This window comes from Mirounga angustirostris, unplaced genomic scaffold (assembly GCF_029215605.1).
Source record: "Mirounga angustirostris isolate CCGP_5_RB_7025 unplaced genomic scaffold, mMirAng1.0.hap1 SCAF_2, whole genome shotgun sequence".
Taxonomy (NCBI): domain Eukaryota; kingdom Metazoa; phylum Chordata; class Mammalia; order Carnivora; family Phocidae; genus Mirounga; species Mirounga angustirostris.
Window position 1 is genome coordinate 185,344,845 of NW_026991710.1, and position 20,086 is coordinate 185,364,930.

Below are 20,086 nucleotides of genomic sequence, written 5' to 3' on the forward strand. Positions count from 1 at the left end.
CCCGAAGAAAGGAAGCAGGTGGTGCGCTGTCCTGAGTGGCAGGTGCCAGGCATTGGCCTCTTGCTGCGGCCGCACCCTGGTTAGAACCACACTGGACACCTGTTTGTTGTGTGCCTCCCTCCAGAGCTGCCTTTTTGCAGGAAATGTCCGAGGCTGGATGGGAGCAAGTACAAGATACTTAGGGCTTGGTGGATACTATGAAGATGTTGATGGGAAATAAGCCTTTGTAATGGGTTGTCACATACGTATGTTGTATGTTTTCTGTAGTCCTTTATGGTGGTGGATTTGAGGGCCAACGGCAGCATTGATTTGACTGTCTTAAAGAAGAGTTTTTTCCCCAATCCCATGTTAAAAGCTGTGTTACTGGCTTCTGATGCTTGAACCCAGCCTTAAGAACATTTTGGTGATGATTACCACAAAACATAGTGCTCGCTTCTATTTCTCTTTAATTTTCGCTCTTTTCCCTGAAGATCATATGAGAATTGATCAAAAGGAAGTAATAATTGTACATTTTGTTTTATTTTGAGAATGTGGAGAGGTAAATTCTGTACTTGAAGCAACTGCTTAAATAGTCTTGGCAAGTACCATCAGGATATATTCACATTTCTATAAACAACAGGATTTATATTCACCAAGCTTTTAAAAAAAAAAAATGCCACGGAAAACTTCAGTATACTTTAATATTTTTAGTATTTCAACCATTATTTTTGGAGGATGTGGTGAGGGAAAAATAGCTATTCCAAAGGTCATTGCTTTAATGTCCACACCAAAGTAAAAGTGGACATTTGATTGGGCGGGGGGGGGGGGGGTGGAGACCATGCATATGGAAGCATTCACCACTGTAGTCCTTAAGACTCGGATTTTTATTCCTAAACTGAATACATGAATAATTAGGATGACCATTACTTTACATTTCTTTTACTGAAAATCTTAAGTGGGTCTGAAATGAAAATTTTTGTATCTGCCGTACTAAATGTGGAGGACTTCTGAACAAGAAAAGAGTCAAACAAAACAGAATGATAGCTAATATTAAAAGGCATGCTCCTTCACATATATTTTAAATTAATGATTTAGCTTGCTTTATTGTTGAGGCTTAAAAATGAAAGTTTTTAATGCAGCATGTGGAGATTTGATTTTTTTTTTTTTTTAAAGATTTTATTTATTTGACAGACCAAGAGAGACAACAGCTAGAGAGGGAACACAAGCAGGGGGCGTGGGAGAGGGAGGAGCAGGGAGCCTGACTCGGGGCTCGATCCCAGGACCCTGGGATCACGACCTGAGCTGAAGGCAGACACTTAATGACTGAGCCACCCAGGCGCCCCTGGAGATTTGATTTTTAAGTGCATAGAGTGTATGTTATTCTTTAGCCGACTCTGTTTGGCATAAAAATAAGTTGTTTTTGATAGCTTGCCATTTCGGCGACATTCATGTTATAGCTGCAGGAGTGCAGGGAGAGGTGGTGTGGTGAGGGGAGAGCCAAGGGCTCACGCTGCCTCTTTCTTGGCCCTCGCCTCGCTCCCCCTGTCCTGTCTGGAACGGGACACATTGTCGTCTTGCCTCCCCACAGGGCTGTTGTCAGAGGAGAGAAGGTGGTGTGTGTCATACTGTGTGTGAACTCTGCAGGTCTCTGCAGATGCGGTTTATCATTCATTAGGAGGAAGATCGTCACTTTTTATATAGTTGTATTTTAAAAACATCTGTTGATCTGTTACGTTTCAAAAACAGGTTACTGTGACCGACAACGGTACCCCCCCCAAATCCACCATTGCAAGAGTGATTGTGAAAATCCTTGATGAAAATGACAACAAACCTCAGTTCCTACAGAAGTTCTACAAAATCAGACTCCCAGAGCGGGAAAGACCAGAACGAGAAAGAAACGCCAAGCGCGAGCCCATCTATCGCGTGATAGCTACAGACAAAGATGAAGGTCCCAATGCGGAAATCTCTTACAGCATTGAAGATGGAAACGAACATGGCAGATTTTTTATTGAGCCAAAAACTGGAGTGGTTTCATCCAAGAAGTTTTCTGGAGCTGGAGAATATGATATTCTTTCAGTGAGTTAGGATCTAGTCTTTGATTTTCTCACGTGCTTTGTTCATCTGGTCTTAATGTCACTTCTCTGAAAACGTTCTCTCTCTTCAGTAAGTGGCTTCGGTGTTTGTGACCTAACATCGGGAAATGTGGCTTTCGTTTTGCCTTCTCAGCTGTCGCTCCAGTTATTACCTATGTTGCGTGTGGCATGAAGAGGTTGCTCTTTTTAATCAAACCTTAAACATGGGGAATATACGAATAACAGAAACTTAAGTGTTTGAAATTGGCTCGGTTTGAGACCAAACCAATCTGTGCCTTGGTTATAGGATGTAACTTCTAATTTGCTCCCTTCATCCCCTCTGCTTATTTCATAGATTAAGGCAGTTGATAATGGTCGCCCCCAAAAGTCGTCAACCACTCGACTCCATATTGAATGGATCTCCAAACCCAAACCATCAGTGGAGCCGATTTCATTTGAAGAACCATTTTTCTCCTTTACTGTCGTGGAGAGCGACCCGGCGGCTCACATGATCGGCGTGATATCTGCGGAGCCTCCCGGCACACCTCTGTGGTTTGACATCACTGGTGAGTGTTCCTCAGAGTTCTCACCATCCTTGCACAGGTAACGCTGAGGAGAGCCTGTTTTTTGGTTTCCTGACTTTTGTATACATCTCCGGACTTAAAATTGGGAGTCAGACTTAGAAATGGAGAGTTTGTCTTAAATTGCAGTATTTTGATTGCAAAATGTTTTATAATATCCAGCGTGTACTAAACTTGTTTAAAATTGGGGCTGTGCATATACCATATCCTTAATGTAAAAATAAGGTTTTTAAAAGTGCATGAAGGAGTTAGAAACCTGAGTGTTTTGGTCCAAAAGCACAACTTCTTAATTTTCCTTCTTGATACATAACATATGGCACATTGCTGTTTTTAGTGAATATGGTTTGAATGCTTGAAGTAACTGTGACTGTCACATGTCAGTATTTTATAGGGAATAATCTTACAGATTTTAGTTGCGTAACTTATACGAGAGTGCTAACTATGGCCTTCTCAGTTTTATTTACCACATTCTGGGAATGTGGGAAGCAGGGGTCAGGGGATTCATTGACCCTGTGATAAAGATCATATGCCTACGTCAGTTTTTCGTTTTTCTTTTTCATTTAATTGAGTTTAGACATAGAACGTATTCCCTTACTCTCCCATACTTAAAAGAAATTCACATTAAACTTCGACGTCTTCGTTTTTAAAATGCTATTTCCTTACGTTATTTTAATCATCAGGATCTTTAAAAGCCTAAGTATGGATTGTGACTCATCTCTAGTTGGTCCTTTAGGTTCCTTTTCCCTCTTCCAGCCCTTAGCCACCCTCCCCGCGAACTGCCGTATCAGCATTTGAAGTGGCTGGGACGTGGGGCCGGGGGGCGCCGGGGGTGCGGGCTTTACCTCTCCCACTTACCGCCCCCCCCAACATGGTTCGGCTGCATGCCCAGCTTGGGGCGTTGTATGCAATCGTTGAGGTCATCCACACCTCTGAATCCCTTACTTCAGTTTTAAAGAAGAAAGGTGATTTTCACAATGAACTACAACCAGAATCGCTTGTTTGCTCCCTGTTAACTCCTGTCCACTTGCAGGCGAGCCAGGCTCCCCGTTGTGCCATGTGTAATGCTGACCACCTTTGGAACTGGTCTGATTGATTCTCTCCCTTGTTCTGTGCTTGCCTTCCATGCTTGCTTGCTTCTTTGTGGCTATGCCAGGAGACACACTTGCTAGAGAAGTGTTTTCCATCTTTCAGATGACTTGTGACCCGAACTGTACAGCAGAAGGTATCTGCTGAGATCCCATAATTTGCCTCAGATTATGAGATCTAAAAGAAAAGCATCAGTTTTTAAAACCTTTTTTATTTCCAGTGACTATCTTCCATTGCCCTTGTTTTCGTGGCATGCCCATGGTCACCCATTCCAGTTGCAAACATGCTGACTGCTAAGACATCCCGGGATCATCCTTAGTTTTAAGTTTCACCGAAGATTTTTTTTTTTTTTTTTTTTTATGTGTGTGTCGTTTTACTTTTTGGTAAGATTGAGTAATAGAACCTCATCATGGCATTAAGACTTTATTTTCATTCCATGTCACTTCATTGATAAAAGTATCTCAAGTTTAGTGGATGTGGAAAGAGTTTTATCTAGAACATAATTGGGAATGCATTTGGATAATGTCCGCAGCACAGAAAATTTTGCTTCGTTAACTTGGTGTTTGGCAACAAAGATGCCAAAATTTCTTTTTAAGTACAGAAGAGCCAGGACTAATTGATGTTAACTGCCACGATTTTTTTCCAGAGTTAACATTTGTTTTTAATAGTTAATTTATTAGGGCAGAATGCTTCAAGTGTCACAGATTTTTTTTGAGTAATTAAACATTTAAATGGCTGACTCTGGTTAGTACAGGATGTTATAGATAGCTAGTGGGATATATAAATTAAAGACCTATTCAGAACCCCTGAAAAAGCAAATGGAAAGCAACTCATTGGCAATATTGGCAGTGGTTTTCCGTCTTGGGAGTTGCTTTCTAGCTTTCCTCTCAGTAGCTTCCCTTGACAGTTAGGGCTCAAGTGTGCATAGTAGTCACTGTCTTTCTTTTTTTTCTTTTAAGATTTTATTTATTTATTTGACAGAGAGACACAGCGAGAGAGGGAGCACAAGCAGGGGGAGTGGGAGAGGGAGAAGCAGGCTCCCAAGGAGCAGGGAGCCCGATGCGGGGCTCGATCCCAGGACCCTGGGACGATGACCTGAGCCGAAGGCAGTCGCTCAGCCAACTGAGCCACCCAGGCGCCCGCCACTGTCTTTCTAATCGGCCCTTCTTTTCTTGCCTTTCAAAATGAAAGCTCCTTGGAATCCCCTTAAGCAGTGTATCAGAAGTGGGTCTTTTTTTTTTCCCCCTGTCCTGAAGAATTAGAAGACCACAAAAGAAATGACAGATTCTCATACTTTTCTTTTTTTTCTTTTTTTTTTTTTTCTCATACTTTTCTGTATGTCCTAACTTAAACTAGGTGGCAACTACGACAGTCACTTTGATGTGGACAAGGGCACCGGGACCATCATTGTTGCCAAACCTCTGGATGCAGAGCAGAAATCAAACTATAACCTCACAGTTGAAGCTACAGATGGAACCACCACTATCCTTACACAGGTAAGTGAATCACCGACGATGCATTCGTCAGAGGAGGACTGATAGAACTTTCTGGTTGTATGATGCACAGGCAGCGTGAGCGGTTGATTCAGCCCTCGGAGGCTCCCAAGCAGAGTTACTATATGTTGATAGAGCTTACACATATGCACACCAAGGACTTGTGTTTAGGGAAAGGAAATTGACTGCAAATCTTGGTGTAGGTTTGGCCTGTAATTAACCAGTTTTGGAAATTTTGAAAGAAGACTTAAAAACAACAACCCACTTTTTTTTTTTTTAAAGATTTTATTTATTTGAGAGAGAGAGAGAACGAGAGACAGAGAGCAGGAGAGGGAGGAGGGTCAGAGGGAGGAGAAGCAGACTCCCCGCCGAGCAGGGAGCCCGATGTGGGACTCGATCCCTGGACTCCAGGATCATGACCCGAGCCGAAGGCAGATGCTTAACCATCTGAGCCACCCAGGCGCCCCAACAACCCACTTTTGATCATCAGAATCTTTCAATTTTATGTTGATTTTGAACAGTGTTAGTATAAATTGTATCACTCTTGAGGATGAGTTGTCCAAGTCATTTTCATTAAAGGTCATTAAAGTGATTAATGATCTTTTAAATCACTTTTTTGAATTTTTTTCCCTTTTGACTACTTTAATGAGGGTTGTAGAAAATGATTGATAAAAATTGTTCTCATAATTCCTTTAACATCTTTATTTGTTCCTATCTGGTGATTAAGAGATAGCCAGATTACTGGGATTTCAAATTTAAATGTTAAAACCCGAATACATTAAATTCTCTTTGATTCTCAGTGTGGACTGTTTGAGAATTTGTTGAACATTTGTTATATGCCAGGTATTGTTCTAGAAACTGAATACTGGGAAACAAAATCCTACCCTCATAGAGCTTACCTTAGGATGGTGGAAGCTGAGATTTACATATAATCTGCTATGTCCTAAAGAACAAAAGAAGAAATTAAATACTAGAAGATAAAATGTTCCGAATTCCAGTTTTTTTTTTTTTATCTTTAGATGATACTATTTTAAATCTCAAATGAGAGAGATCATCTGTTAAATCATTTAGTTGCACTGAAGAATAAAAGTTAGAGTCTGTGATGTCTTTTCAATTAATAAATGAGTAGATGATTCAGAGCCAGTTATGAAAAGACCTTCTTCCTTTCTCCACATGGTTGTGATTTTTAGTGTATTTAAAATTGACACATGTATGATGCTTTGGGGTCATTTTGAGATTGCATGTAAAAGTTTTAGTACAGTATTAAAATTTCATTTCTGTTGGTAACTTCTCATTATAGAAGTTAGACTTTAGAGCATGAAAATGAGAAAAACACGGAGTTGTAGTAAATGTAACAGGATAAATTTTGAAAGGTTTAAAGAGTGTAACTGTATGTGGATCAGTTCAAATAATCTAACTAGAAATCTAGCAAAAGGAACTTAATAAGCAGTAGAAATGCCCCACTGTGCCAAGCATTCTCATTAATGAAGATGATCTATTTACCTGTGGCATTTATCGCTTATTACATAAATAATTAAGTAGCAGTGTGCCCCTTCCCCAATAATTGTAGTTTTTAGCGAGTACCACTAAAAGCTTCAAATGAAACGTGGAGTAGATTGACTAAAATTTCTCATAAAACCCAGGAAAGAAATTACAGTCTTTCCAGGGACATAGAAGTATCTTAAGTTTTAGTGCTTCATTTATACTTTGTAAATTCTTTTGAGTCCTTTTCAGAGGGTCTTGATAATATCCTCATGACTTGCTCGCAGGGAGGGGGATTCAGAATCTCCAGGAGTGGTCCCAGATTCCAGACTCACCTGGGGAGGTGTGGGACAAAGGAGACGGTCAGTAATTAGGTCTCGATTTCCACATGGGGCCGAGGACAGGGCGGTAGGCATGGGGATGAGAACAGCACGGCAAATGTCGCCTGAAGAGCGACGCGGAGCTAAGAATTGGGTTAAGGACCTGGACCATGGGGTGGATTCGGGTTTGTAGGTAAAACTCGGGCCCCAACAGGGCGGGTCAGGAGCAGCGGACGGCAGGTCGGAGGTTCGAGGAGCGCTGTGGGGTTGAGCCATGGTTGCACCATGAGCAGAGAGGGGCGGTGCGGGGTCCCAGTGCGGTCCCCAGTGCTCGCTGCTCCTCGCTTTCCTGTCCTGCCGTTTGCTGCTCGGGATGCTGACCACTGTTAATTCAAGTCGCTGCGCTTTATCTCGTGTCTCGAGGTAACTTCCCAAATCCAGTTAGGGCTTGTTCCTCTCTTTGAAAACAGCTTTGCTTCCGTGTTTCCTTTTGGTTTCTCTCGAGCGTCAGCATTACGCCCAGGTCAATTGGTTTGGGAATCTTGGCTCTGCCTCTTACCCGGTCCCTGGGCAGGTGGCTGGAACCCTCTGGGCTTCCCTTTGGTCATCGGGAAACTGGGCTTAGTGATTTTGTCCCCCCAGGCACTCTGAGGGTAAGTGAGGTGTAGCACATGGGCGCTGGCGCTGAAAGTGTCCGCGCATGCTCACAGAGCACTGGTGTGGACTCCTGCTGGACACTTCAGTCCCCTCCCTGTCTCCGTTCTCTGTCCCTGCAGTTCATCTCGCACTGCCCACTACCAGAGGGGTCTGCCCGGTTGGGAAGAGGAGGGGCAGGTGAATTTCCTCGCATCAGCTAGTTCAGGGCGTACAGGATATATAGCTCTCGGGCCTCTGCTTGGGAGTCCAGGCTCCGCGTCCTGGATGCCGCCTTCCCCCTGCTCCCTTACCATCCCTTAGTGCCACGTCCTTCTCTCCAGTCTCAGAAAGACAGGGTGTTTGATGCCACTTCTTGCCTTCATGTCTCTGACCAAGGTCTCCCCCCGCCTCCCATCTCAGTATACACTGATCCACCAACCTAAGACCTACACAAGCAAAGCCTTATTACCTCCTCCTTGAAAGCTTTCGGAACGTCCCACGCCGTCTCTGGACTCGTAAAGACTTACTTGATAACTCATTTGATAATATGCGGAACCTCATTGGGGCGCCTGGGTGGCTCAGTTGGTTAAGCGACTGCCTTCGTCTCAGGTCATGATCCTGGAGTCCTGGGATCGAGTCCTGCAACAGGCTCCCTGCTCAGCGGGGAGTCTGCTTCTCCCTCTGGCCCTCCTCCCTCTCACGCTCTCTGTCTCTCATTCTCTCTCTCAGATAAATAAATAAATCTTTAAAAAAATAAAATAAAATAAAAAAATATGTGGAACCTCATTATGCCTCGTATGTGTAAGACATCACCTGCCAAGCTTGAAAGCTTCCTGAGGGCAGGGATTGTTGTACATTCATTTTATTTGTACCCCAGTAATGTGTAGGTACGTGCTGAGTGTATAAGGGCCCTGTGAATGTGCTTAATTTGAATTGTTGTATCAAAATTGGCTGTTTTTACCTTCCTTGTTCCTATTTAGTTGTGATTAATTGACTTCACAGCAGGATTAAACTACCTCTACCCAACACTCACTCCATTAGAAAAGTACTATAAATTTATAGTGGAAATGAATATATAATGATTTAACTTAGAGAAATTATAAAGCCATCCCTTCTGGATCATCATTGACCTTTAAAAATGGTCTGTAGTTTTAAATGTTTATATAACTTCCACATAAAACCTTTCTGTGGTTTAGCAAATGCATTTAGTGTGTATATAAAGTTTAACGTTACAAATCCATCACTGACGTTGCAGTGTTTTATGAGAACACTGGTGTAGTCTTCGTGGAAAGACCTGCAGCTCATATGCCCGCACCAGGGTGGTTAATAGCTTAACCTGTGCATTCCTGCGACTTTGGCCTCCTGTGCCATTTGGACTAGCAAAACTCTTTACTTCATGCGTGCCAGTGAAGCTCAGGTTTCTTGCTCGTAACTATAAACCATCTTTATAATCAGTACTGATTTCTACTATGCCTTATCCACACACATCTTTTCAATCTGAAAATGAATCCTCTTAGTGTTAAAGTAAAAAAAAAAAAAATTTTTTTAATTCAGCTTAGGACTATTTTTTTTAATACTGTTTTTCCCCCCCTTTAAGGTTTTTATTTATTTAAGAGAGCTTATCTTTTCAGTATACTTAAATTGCTTTTAGAAAATGTGTTTACTGGGCGCCTGGGTGGCTCAGTTGGTTAAGCGACTGCCTTCAGCTCAGGTCATGATCCTGGAGTCCCGGGATCGAGTCCCACATCGGGCTCCCTGCTTGGCAGGGAGTCTGCTTCTCCCTCTGGCCCTCCCCCCTCTCATGTGCTCTCTCTCTCTCAAATAAATAAATAAAATCTTTAAAAAAAAAAAAAGTGTTTACTATTTATATGTAGGTTTTATGATCACAAAAATGTAGTAAAGATTTTTAAAGCACATTTCTAATTTATTGGTAGGAATTTGGAGTCTCAATGATTAGAACAAGAAATTTTAATATGGTATTTATCTAGTACCATACTCACCTTGCTAGCTTGGTAGTTGCAGATTCAAATCTGATACAGGAAATTATCTTCTGTAAATCCTGGTCAAGTAAATTCTCTGTTATCCTTAAATGAGTACTCTAGAAATCTCTCTACTGTGGAGACCTGAGAGAAATTAAGTGTGCAGTCAGAAAGAAGTGTGTGAAAGATGTTACATATGTCCTCCAAAGTTAGTTTCAAGAATTAAGAAAGTTCATTATCTTAACTCATATGGGCAGTATATCAATGGAAAATTTTAAAGATTTTTTTTATTCTAAATTTTTGTTGCTTTTCTCATTTTGTTTCATTTTGCTAAAAAAAATCGGTGTTTTTTTCAATATGCATCTCATGTTTCCCCTTGATTCTGTAAATAATAAAATATCATTATTAAGGATATTACTATAATGTGAGTCATTTTTGTCCTTATAGGTATTTATCAAGGTGATAGATACAAATGACCATCGTCCTCAGTTTTCTGCATCAAAGTATGAAGTTGTTATTCCTGAAGACACAGTGCCAGAAACAGAAATTTTGCAAATCAGTGCAATGGATAAGGATGAGAAAAACAAGCTAATCTATACTCTGCAGAGCAGCATCGATCCATTGAGTCTCAAGAAATTTCGACTTGATCCTGCAACAGGCTCTCTCTATACTTCTCAAACACTTGATCATGAAGCCAACCACCAGCATGTTCTTACAGTCATGGTACGGCTTTCTGCTCATTCTTCGGCCACCATTCAGATTCTGAAGGGCTTCATATGTTTGAGAGTGACTTTTAATCAATTGTAGGGAAACCCCCGACAGCACTGCTAACATACTGATTCTTTCAGGTGCGGGATCAAGATGTCCCTGTAAAACGCAACTACGCACGGGTTGTTGTTCATGTCAGTGATACGAACGACCATGCCCCTTGGTTCACGAGTTCCTCCTATGAAGGGCGGGTTTATGAATCAGCGGCTGTCGGCTCAGTGGTGTTGCAGGTTACAGCTCTGGACAAGGACAAAGGGAAGAATGCTGAAGTGCTGTATTCGATTGAATCAGGTATTTTTGGAGGACTTAGTAGATTAACTTTAAAAAGTACTTTTATTTTCTAAAACTAGTTCTGTGTGTAGGAACATTTCTGCATGTCACCGTAAAAATTGCTTAAATTGATCTTTAGCTACCATTTTTCATATTAGGAGAAAGAAGGCTTCTTTTGTCCTTTAAGCTTTTAACTCAATAGAAAGCAAAGAGAGAGAGTCCTACGTTTAATAAAAGGATTCACATTAATTAGCATATAGTTCAAGGCTCTGAGAAGTTCTGCAGTGAAGAAAACTCTGTTTGATCGAATTCAGTATTTCCACAATGTTTTAACCATGCAGCATTTTCCTTCATACTATTTGTTAACTATGAAACACTCTTGAGAAACCACTGGCCTCAGTAATTTAACTTTTAGAGCATTTTCTCTTGGGCACAGTAGGAATTTCCATGACGGAGCACTAGGTGTCATGCCTGTGCTGCCCCTTTCACCCCCCTGCACCTTTAACAGTTGAGTTTCTTCATGGAATTGGGCTGTTAACAGTGGGCCCCAGGGTTGCAATTTGGACTGGAGATGTTGAAAAGCCCAAGGAGTCTGCTGGAGAGTTGGGCAAGGAAGGCCTTCAACATTTCTTCTACGTATGACAGGGCAAGAGGTCCAGAGTCTTGCTGGTAGTTACAAGGAGGATCAAAGTGAAATGTTTTGTTCTCTGTTCTCTTTTATAATGCTATTCAGTCTTTCATCTATTCATTCCATGGACTAATGAAGCATATTTTCTGTATCACGTGCCGTGCTAGGAGCGTGATATATACAGAGGCTATCATTGGTCCACAAATGTATGTTCGCGCAAAAGGGAAGCCCCTGATTGAAATAGGGATCTGCTTTAGAGTATATGATTTGTATGGTCAGAATTCATTTTGTTTTGGGACCTTCCCTATTCATGCCACATATAGTGAATAAGTGATTAAGTATCAAGAAGCCTGCTTCCATTTTTCCATGTTTCTCAAGGTAATTGTTAGTACAAAGAATATAGACTCTCTCATTCTTTTGTCTTTATAATGATTTTAGAATATCATGCACTTAACTTGATTTGTGTAAGTCCATTCCTTTGCGTATTTAAAAATTGTGCCTTTCCTAGACATTAGAATTGGTAGAGGTATCAATTAACTCTAGGTCATATAATCAAAAGCTGAGCATGGGGAGTAATTTAAAAAAAAAAAAACAACAACCACTTAATTGGTGTGTTTTATGTGATTAAACTATTTTTATTTCTTAATACACTTGAAGCCTCATTTGTTTCCCCCAAACCAACCAAATTTAGTCCATTACCCACAAATAAGATTTTCTGTACTGCCCGGGGTTCAGGATTAAAATGTAGTATAGTTAGCGCCTTGAACAAAGATGAAGGTTTTTCCACTGGGTCAGAAATTTAGCTGTTAAAAAAAAACCAGTGCATTCCATTTGTGCATGCCTGAGCAGTTCAGCAAAATAATTTTCTCATAGACAAACCGCCTGGGTTTGTGTAGGAGAAAATGTTAAACTTTTCCCTTAGCTTTCACATAATTTTCAACAACTGGGTGGTTAAAATATGATTGTTGGTGCCTGACTGAAGGCATGTGCATTCTTGAAATGCTTGTAATGACTGATGGGATTAGTAATTTGGTATTCCAAGAATGGAACTATATCTCCCCTCAAAGAATAGATGATACCAAGGGCCTCTTTTGATATAGAATTTGGACTTCTAAGAGGATATTCTTTATAGATTTGTTAATACAAAATGTGTGCTAAAGAATTACTTTATAGGCAACAGCTACCATTAAAATGCAGAAGTGTGTATGTGAATCTGTTTAAACAATAGGAAATGTAAAATGGTCATACCTCCTTTCATTTATTTATATTCACCCACTTCTCATTTGTGTCAGATTACATTTAATGAAGTTCAAAAAACTAGTTATAGATTCAGGCTGTAACACTGCATGTTTAATTAGCAACAATTTACTGAGCGAAAGGTTTGGTCTGATTGGGAGTCTTTAGGGAAAAGAATTAATTAAAGGATATTTTCCGGAACAATTGACTTATGTGTTTAGAGACAGTCAGGGCCATACTCTGGACTGTATGGTGTTTTCTTTCTTTTTTTAAAGTAGATTGCTGTAACTTCAAAACTATCATCATGCCTGGAAATAGAAGACACTCAGTGTATGTACTTATTAACTAGAATTGATTTCCTTCCCCAAACGTAGGTTAAATATAATTGCAGGTGAAACTTCAGGTTTCCCGCTTGAGGCTGCTAACAGTTGGGCGGCCAGCACTTCACTGAGCGTCCACAGCACGTGCACAGTAGGAAGAAAAGGATTTCTGCGCACGGCTCTGACATGCCCTTTGGGGTGTTTGTACGTAATACAGTCCTTGCTAATGTGCACAAATTCACTTGTTTGTCTGGATAATTGCCTCCTTCAAATAGAACAATCTAAGGCCATTTAGAAATCACCAGTATCTCCCGCTCAAGTGAATGACTAAGCCCCCAACCTGGTACAGACTCTACCGCTTGCCCTATTAATTCCCTCACAAATACCGCATGTGTATTTCAGTATTTGATGAATGTACCTGTTATTGGATCAGACAGGGGCATGTGTAAGCCATGCAGCGACCCTTAGTGTTCTTCCACATAAACATGTTGCTTGCCCATCTGCAAATCTGATGATTTCTGCCACAGGATAGATGTATGTAGGAGCCGTCTGTTAATTGACTCCCTGGGTTCCTGTTTAACCTTCTTAAGATACTCCAGGTAGTAAAGTTTCTGAATTTTACATGCTGATAAAAATTTATCAGTGAGTGTCCCCTATGTGTCAGGCATTTTTCTAAGCACAGGTGATAAATAATGAATAAAACAAGCCATGTTTAAATGGGGACTTAACGTTCTAGTGGGAGAATGGCTAAGAAGGTTGCAATATGCGCTATAGAGGAAAAAACCGGGTATGGGGACAGAAACAGCCATCCTGATTAGGGAGGTAAAGGAAGGCTTCACCATCACATTCTCTAAGCAGAGGAACATTTGGGTAAAACCTGAGTGAATGAATGAATGAGAAGCAATGAGAATAGCTGGGGAAGACTGTTCCAGAGAGGACCCCCCAAATACAGTCCTCCTGAGATGAGCATGTGCTCTCCTGGTTGAGGAGTGAGGAGCCAGCATGGCTGGAGGGCAGGGACTACGTTGTGTGGACAGTGGTGGGTTCTAATGCCGCCAGCTTGCTTTAACGCAGGTAAAATCTATTCATTCCGTTCTCTAGGGCCTTTCGCGTTTGAAGCTTTAAGATTTCACTGTACAAAATGAGAGAAAGGGATAGAGATGATTGAATGTAAACTGTGGTAGGTTGGCTGCTTTATTAGTACAGACATCGGATAGCCCAAGGGGTGGGGATGAAGACTGTCATCCACAGGTTTTCGTGGTCACCCTGTCAGTCCCGGGCAACTAGTCACGGTTTTGAAAGATAGGGTGACACCCACGTAGGATGAGAGAGAGGTCCTTGGAATTCTGAGTGACTAAAGCACAATGAGAGAATCTGGGATTGTTGACTCATAAATGCAGACAGGCAGAAATTAGGGTCTACGAGGCATGGTAGAGGCAGTGTGACCCGTTTGTGGGTGAGGGTTCAGCTCAGAACTTGGGGGCCCGGAGAAAGCCCAGGCCTCTGCACTGTTTCAGAGCCGGGCAGGCTTGATGAAAACCAGACTGGACCTGGCCTCAGAAAAAATTGTATCATGGATTTTTGGAAAATGTATTAACAGAAGGAAACGAAGGCTGTAGAGGAAGTGTTTACTAGTAATGACGTGGGGAAAGGAGTGCTTGGTCGGTCTCCTGGTTTGCAAATCACACGGTGAGTCATTCTGGCCTATGAAGTACCCCGTGCGGTTGCAGATCTAGAAAACAGAACTTGAAAAAGCAGTTAAGGGGCACGTCAGCTTTGTTGCGGGGAAGTGTAATAGTTCATTTGGGGAAAATAAATTCAGTTCTGTGACTAGGATGTTGGATTCTGGACTCTGGTGTGAAACAGAATGGGGATGAAGCGTGGGTAGGTGGGTCAAAGCTGAGGACCCTCACAACACTGCCTGAATCTATCCAAAAAGATAGTAAAGTGCTAAACTTGAATAAACTGCTGGTGTCTTCCGAAAGATTTCCGTGATGATACAAAACCAGGAACGATTATAGAGTTGCATTTGAAGCTAAATATCTGTATACAGTATGGCTGGAAAAGGTCCAAAGAGAAGCAAGGGCAACAGTCTGTTCTGGAGTGGGGTTTCTCTGTCTCAGCACTGTTGATACTTTGGCGCAAAAAAATCCTTTGTTGTGGGGGCTGCGCGTGCCTTGTAGGATGTTCAGCAGCATCCCTGGTCTCTGCGTTAGCACACTCTAGGTAGTGATAACCAAAAATGTGTCTAGACATTGTTGCATGTCCTCCCTCAGTAGAGAGAACCACGGACATAGAGAGCAGATTGACCTGAAAAAGATTAAGGAAGGGAATATGACTGAAATTTTTGAAATGTACATAGTGGGGCAGATTATACACAAGCTCATTCATCAATTCCCTGAATATTTAAAATAAGGGACAACTCTCTTGAAGCTTGTTAAAATTTCTGGTGAATTGACAGCTTCCCTTTCATAATGAATAAGAATCTTGAGAACTTACAGGTGATAAATGCTGAAACCAGAAGTATGTTTCAAAGGGTTTTTGGGGGGACTGTTGGAAAATTCATATCTGCCTTACCAAAGGATAACCATACTTTCCACAACACATCCCTGGCTCAACCGATAGCAAGTGAGTTCCGGCTTTAGGTTTATAGAGTAATCTTTCTTCTGTTTCTTGCTTTTCATAATTTATGGACAAAACTCAGAAAAGTCTGTGGCATTTTAGGTGGCTAAAAATGAAATGAGTTCCATTCAAATGTCGATAACCCCCGAATTTCTGTTTAATTTTAGAAAATCACTTCTAGAGATAGCTTTGTTTCTGTATCTCCAACTATGAGTTGTATTGATTGGTCCTTGTATTTTTCTCTAACATGTTTTTTTTTTTTTTCCTCCCTCCTCCTAGGAAATATTGGCAATTCTTTCACAATTGATCCCATCTTGGGCTCTATAAAAACTGCCAAAGAATTAGATCGAAGTAGCCAAGTGGAATATGACTTAATGGTAAAAGCTACAGATCAAGGCAATCCACCAATGAGTGAAATAGCTTCTGTGCACATCTTTGTCACAATTGCGGACAACGCTTCTCCTAAGTTTACATCAAAAGAATATTCTGTGGAAATCAGTGAAACTGTCGGCATTGGGAGTTTTGTCGGAATGGTTACGGCCCACAGTCAGTCATCGGTGGTGTATGAAATAAAAGATGGAAATGTAGCCGATGCTTTTGATATTAATCCACATTCTGGAAGTATCATTACTCAGAAAGCCGTGGATTTTGAGACTTTGCCCACTTACACATTGATTATCCAAGGAACTAACATGGCTGGTTTGTCTACTAACACAACTGTTCTAGTGCACCTACAGGATGAAAATGACAACTTGCCGGTCTTTATGCAGGCAGAATATACGGGACTCGTTAGCGAATCAGCTTCAATCAACAGTGTGGTCCTAACAGACAAGAATGTCCCATTAGTGATTCGAGCAACTGATGCTGATAAAGAATCCAATGCTTTGCTTGTTTATCACATTGTTGAACCATCTATACACAAATACTTTGCTATTGATTCTAGCACTGGTGCTATTCATACAGTGCTGAGTTTGGACTATGAAGAAACAAGTTCTTTTCACTTTACTGTACAAGTGCATGACATGGGGATGCCACGTTTGTTCGCTGAGTACGCGGCTAACGTGACCATCCGTGTAATCGACATTAATGATTGCCCTCCTGTGTTCTCCAGATCATTATATGAAGCTTCTCTCTTGCTGCCAACATACAGAGGAGTAAAAGTCATCACAGTAAATGCTACAGATGCCGATTCGAGTGCATTCTCACAGTTAATGTACTCCATCACCGAAGGCAACATTGGGGAGAAGTTTTTTATGGACCCCCAGACAGGAACTATAACCGTACAGAACACAACTCAGTTAAGAAGCCGGTACGAGTTAACTGTGAGAGCTTCTGATGGCAGATTTGTAAGCTTTACCTCTGTGAAAATTAACGTGAAAGAAAGCAAAGAAAGTCAACTGAAATTTACCCAAGATTTCTACTCCGCAGTAGTGAAAGAGAATTCCACCGAAGCCAGAACATTAGCTGTCATTACTGCCATTGGGAACCCAATCAATGAGCCCTTGTTTTATCAGATCCTCAACCCAGACCGCAGGTTTAAAATAAGCCGGACGTCAGGAGTCCTGTCAACCACTGGCATACCGTTCGATCGCGAACAGCAGGAGGCCTTTGATGTGGTCGTAGAAGTGACCCAAGAACAGAAGCCTTCAGCGGTGGCCCACGTAGTCGTCAAGGTCATCATCGAAGACCAGAACGACAATGCACCAGTGTTTGTCAACCTTCCTTACTATGCTGTCGTCAAAGTGGACACCGTGGTGGGCCACGTGATTCGCTACGTTACCGCCGTGGACCGAGACAGCGGCAGAAATGGGGAAGTGCATTACTACCTGAAGGAACATCACGAACATTTTCAAATTGGATCCTCCGGCGAAATTTCACTGAAAAAGCAATTTGAGCCTGACACCTTAAATAAAGAATACCTCATCACAGTGGTTGCCAAAGATGGAGGGAACCCAGCCTTTTCCGCTGAAGTTATAGTTCCCATCACTGTTATGAATAAAGCCATGCCTGTGTTTGAAAAGCCTTTCTACAGCACAGCGGTTCCAGAGAATATCCAGATGCACAGTCCGGTTGCCCACATACAAGCCAACAGTCCAGAAGGATTGAAAGTGTTCTACAGCATCACAGATGGAGATCCCTTCAGCCAGTTTACCATTAACTTCAACACTGGAGTCATAAATGTCATAGCCCCTCTGGACTTTGAGTCCCACCCAGCGTATAAGCTGAGCATCCGAGCAACCGACTCCCTGACGGGCGCCCATGCTGAGGTGTTTGTTGACATAATCGTGGAAGACATCAACGATAACCCTCCTGTCTTTGTTCAGCAGTCTTACGCCACAACCCTGTCTGAGGCATCCGTCATTGGCACGTCTGTCGTTCAAGTTAGAGCGACAGATTCGGATTCAGAACCCAATAGGGGAATTTCGTACCACATGTTTGGGAATCATAGCAAGAGTCACGATCATTTCCACATAGACAGCAGCACTGGCCTCATTTCACTAGTTAGGACTTTGGATTATGAGCAGTTCCAGCAGCACAAGGTTTTTGTAAGGGCTGTGGATGGTGGCATGCCCCCACTGAGCAGTGATGTGGTTGTCACCGTGGATGTCACGGACCTCAACGATAACCCGCCACTGTTTGACCAGCAGATTTATGAAGCCAGAATTAGTGAGCAAGCTGTTCATGGGCATTTCGTGACCTGTGTTAAAGCCTATGATGCAGACAGTTCAGACATAGACAAGTTGGACTATTCCATTCTGTCTGGCAACAATCATAAGAATTTTGTCATTGACAGTGAAACGGGGATTATCACACTCTCCAACCTGCGCCGGCACACCTTGAAGCCATTTTATAGTCTTAACATTTCTGTTTCTGATGGAGTTTTCAGGAGTTCAGCTCAGGTTCACATAACTGTAATTGGAAGCAATCTGCACAGCCCTGCTTTTCTTCAGAGCGAATATGAAGTGGAGTTAGCCGAAAATGCTCCCTTACACACCCTGGTGATTGAGGTTAAAGCAACTGATGGGGATTCTGGTATCTACGGTCACATTACTTACCATATTGTAAATGACTTTGCCAAAGACCGATTTTACACAAATGAGAGAGGACAGATATTTACTCTGGAGAAACTTGATCGAGAAACCCCAGCGGAGAAAGTGATCTCGGTTCGTTTAATGGCCAAGGATGCTGGAGGAAAGGTTGCTTTCTGCACCATTAATGTCATCCTTACAGATGACAATGACAACGCACCCCAGTTTCGAGCAACCAAGTATGAAGTGGACATCGGATCCAGTGCTCCCAAAGGGACGTCAGTCACGAAAGTGCTTGCGAGTGATGCTGATGAGGGATCCAATGCCGACGTCACGTATGCCATCGAAGCAGATTCTGAAAGCGTCAAAGAGAATTTGGAAATTAACAAAATGTCTGGTGTAATAACTACAAGAGAGAGCCTAATTGGCTTGGAAAATGAGTTCTTCACTTTCTTCGTGAGAGCTGTGGATAGTGGGTCTCCATCCAAAGAATCTGTTGTTCCCGTCTATGTGAAAATACTTCCACCGGAAATACAACTTCCCAAATTTTCCGAGCCATTTTATACCTACACAGTTTCAGAAGACATGCCTATTGGGACAGAGATCGATCTCATCCGAGCAGAACATGGTGGGACTGTTCTTTACAGCCTGATCAAAGGGAATACTCCCGAAAGTAACAGGGATGAGTTCTTTGTGATCGACAGGCAGAGTGGCAGACTGAAGCTGGAGAAGAGTCTCGATCACGAGACAACCAAGTGGTACCAGTTTTCCGTACTTGCCAGGTGCACTCACGATGACTACGAAGTGGTGGCTTCTGTGGATGTTAGCATCCAAGTGAAAGATGCCAACGACAACAGCCCTGTCTTAGAGTCGAACCCATACGAGGCATTTATTGTTGAAAACCTGCCAGGGGGAAGTAGAGTCCTCCAGATTCGGGCATCTGATCTAGATTCAGGAACCAACGGCCAGGTCATGTACAGTCTAGATCAGTCACAAAGTGTAGAAGTCATCGAATCTTTTGCCATTAATGTGGAGACAGGCTGGATTACAACCCTGAAGGAACTTGACCATGAAAAGAGAGACAATTACCAGATTCAAGTGGTTGCCTCAGATCATGGTGAGAAGGTTCAACTGTCCTCCACAGCCATTGTGGCTGTTACAGTCACTGACGTCAACGACAGCCCCCCGCGGTTCACGGCGGAGATTTACAAAGGGACTGTGAGCGAAGATGATCCCCCGGGCGGTGTCATTGCCATCTTAAGTACCACAGATGCTGACTCTGAAGAGATGAACAGACAAGTTAAATATTACATCACAGGTAAAAACATTTACACGGAAGGGTGTAAGTTAAAAATAAATTGTACTAGAGGTATACATGTTGAAGTGCATGTTTTAGGGAAATGGGGAGTTAAGGGGATGATTTTAGTAGTTATGTCTAAAGTAAGTAGAAATAAAATAAGTAGAAATAATCTGTTATTTAGACATAATTAGTTATGTCTAAAATAAGTAGAAATAGCTATTAAGCTACATTTCAAGTTCTTCGCCTGAGGAAAGCGAAGAGTTGTCCTATTCGACTGTTTTTGAT

General features: G+C 42.0%; 1 protein-coding gene across 5 annotated transcripts in view; it reads left to right on the plus strand.

Moving 5' to 3' along the window:
* FAT1 (FAT atypical cadherin 1) overlaps nt 1-20,086 on the plus strand; it is a 129,913-nt gene that overhangs the window by 83,508 nt on the left and 26,319 nt on the right. For all 5 annotated transcript variants that reach the window (XR_010409723.1, XM_064585662.1, XM_064585664.1 and 2 more), the window contains exons 5-10: nt 1,726-2,055; nt 2,407-2,617; nt 5,075-5,214; nt 10,076-10,351; nt 10,477-10,687; nt 15,752-19,819. Coding sequence is in view for 4 of the 5 variants with exons in the window: in XM_064585662.1 (XP_064441732.1) it covers nt 1,726-2,055; nt 2,407-2,617; nt 5,075-5,214; nt 10,076-10,351; nt 10,477-10,687; nt 15,752-19,819 (5,236 nt within the window). In the remaining variant the exon portion in view is untranslated. The remainder of the gene's footprint in view (nt 1-1,725; nt 2,056-2,406; nt 2,618-5,074; nt 5,215-10,075; nt 10,352-10,476; nt 10,688-15,751; nt 19,820-20,086) is intronic.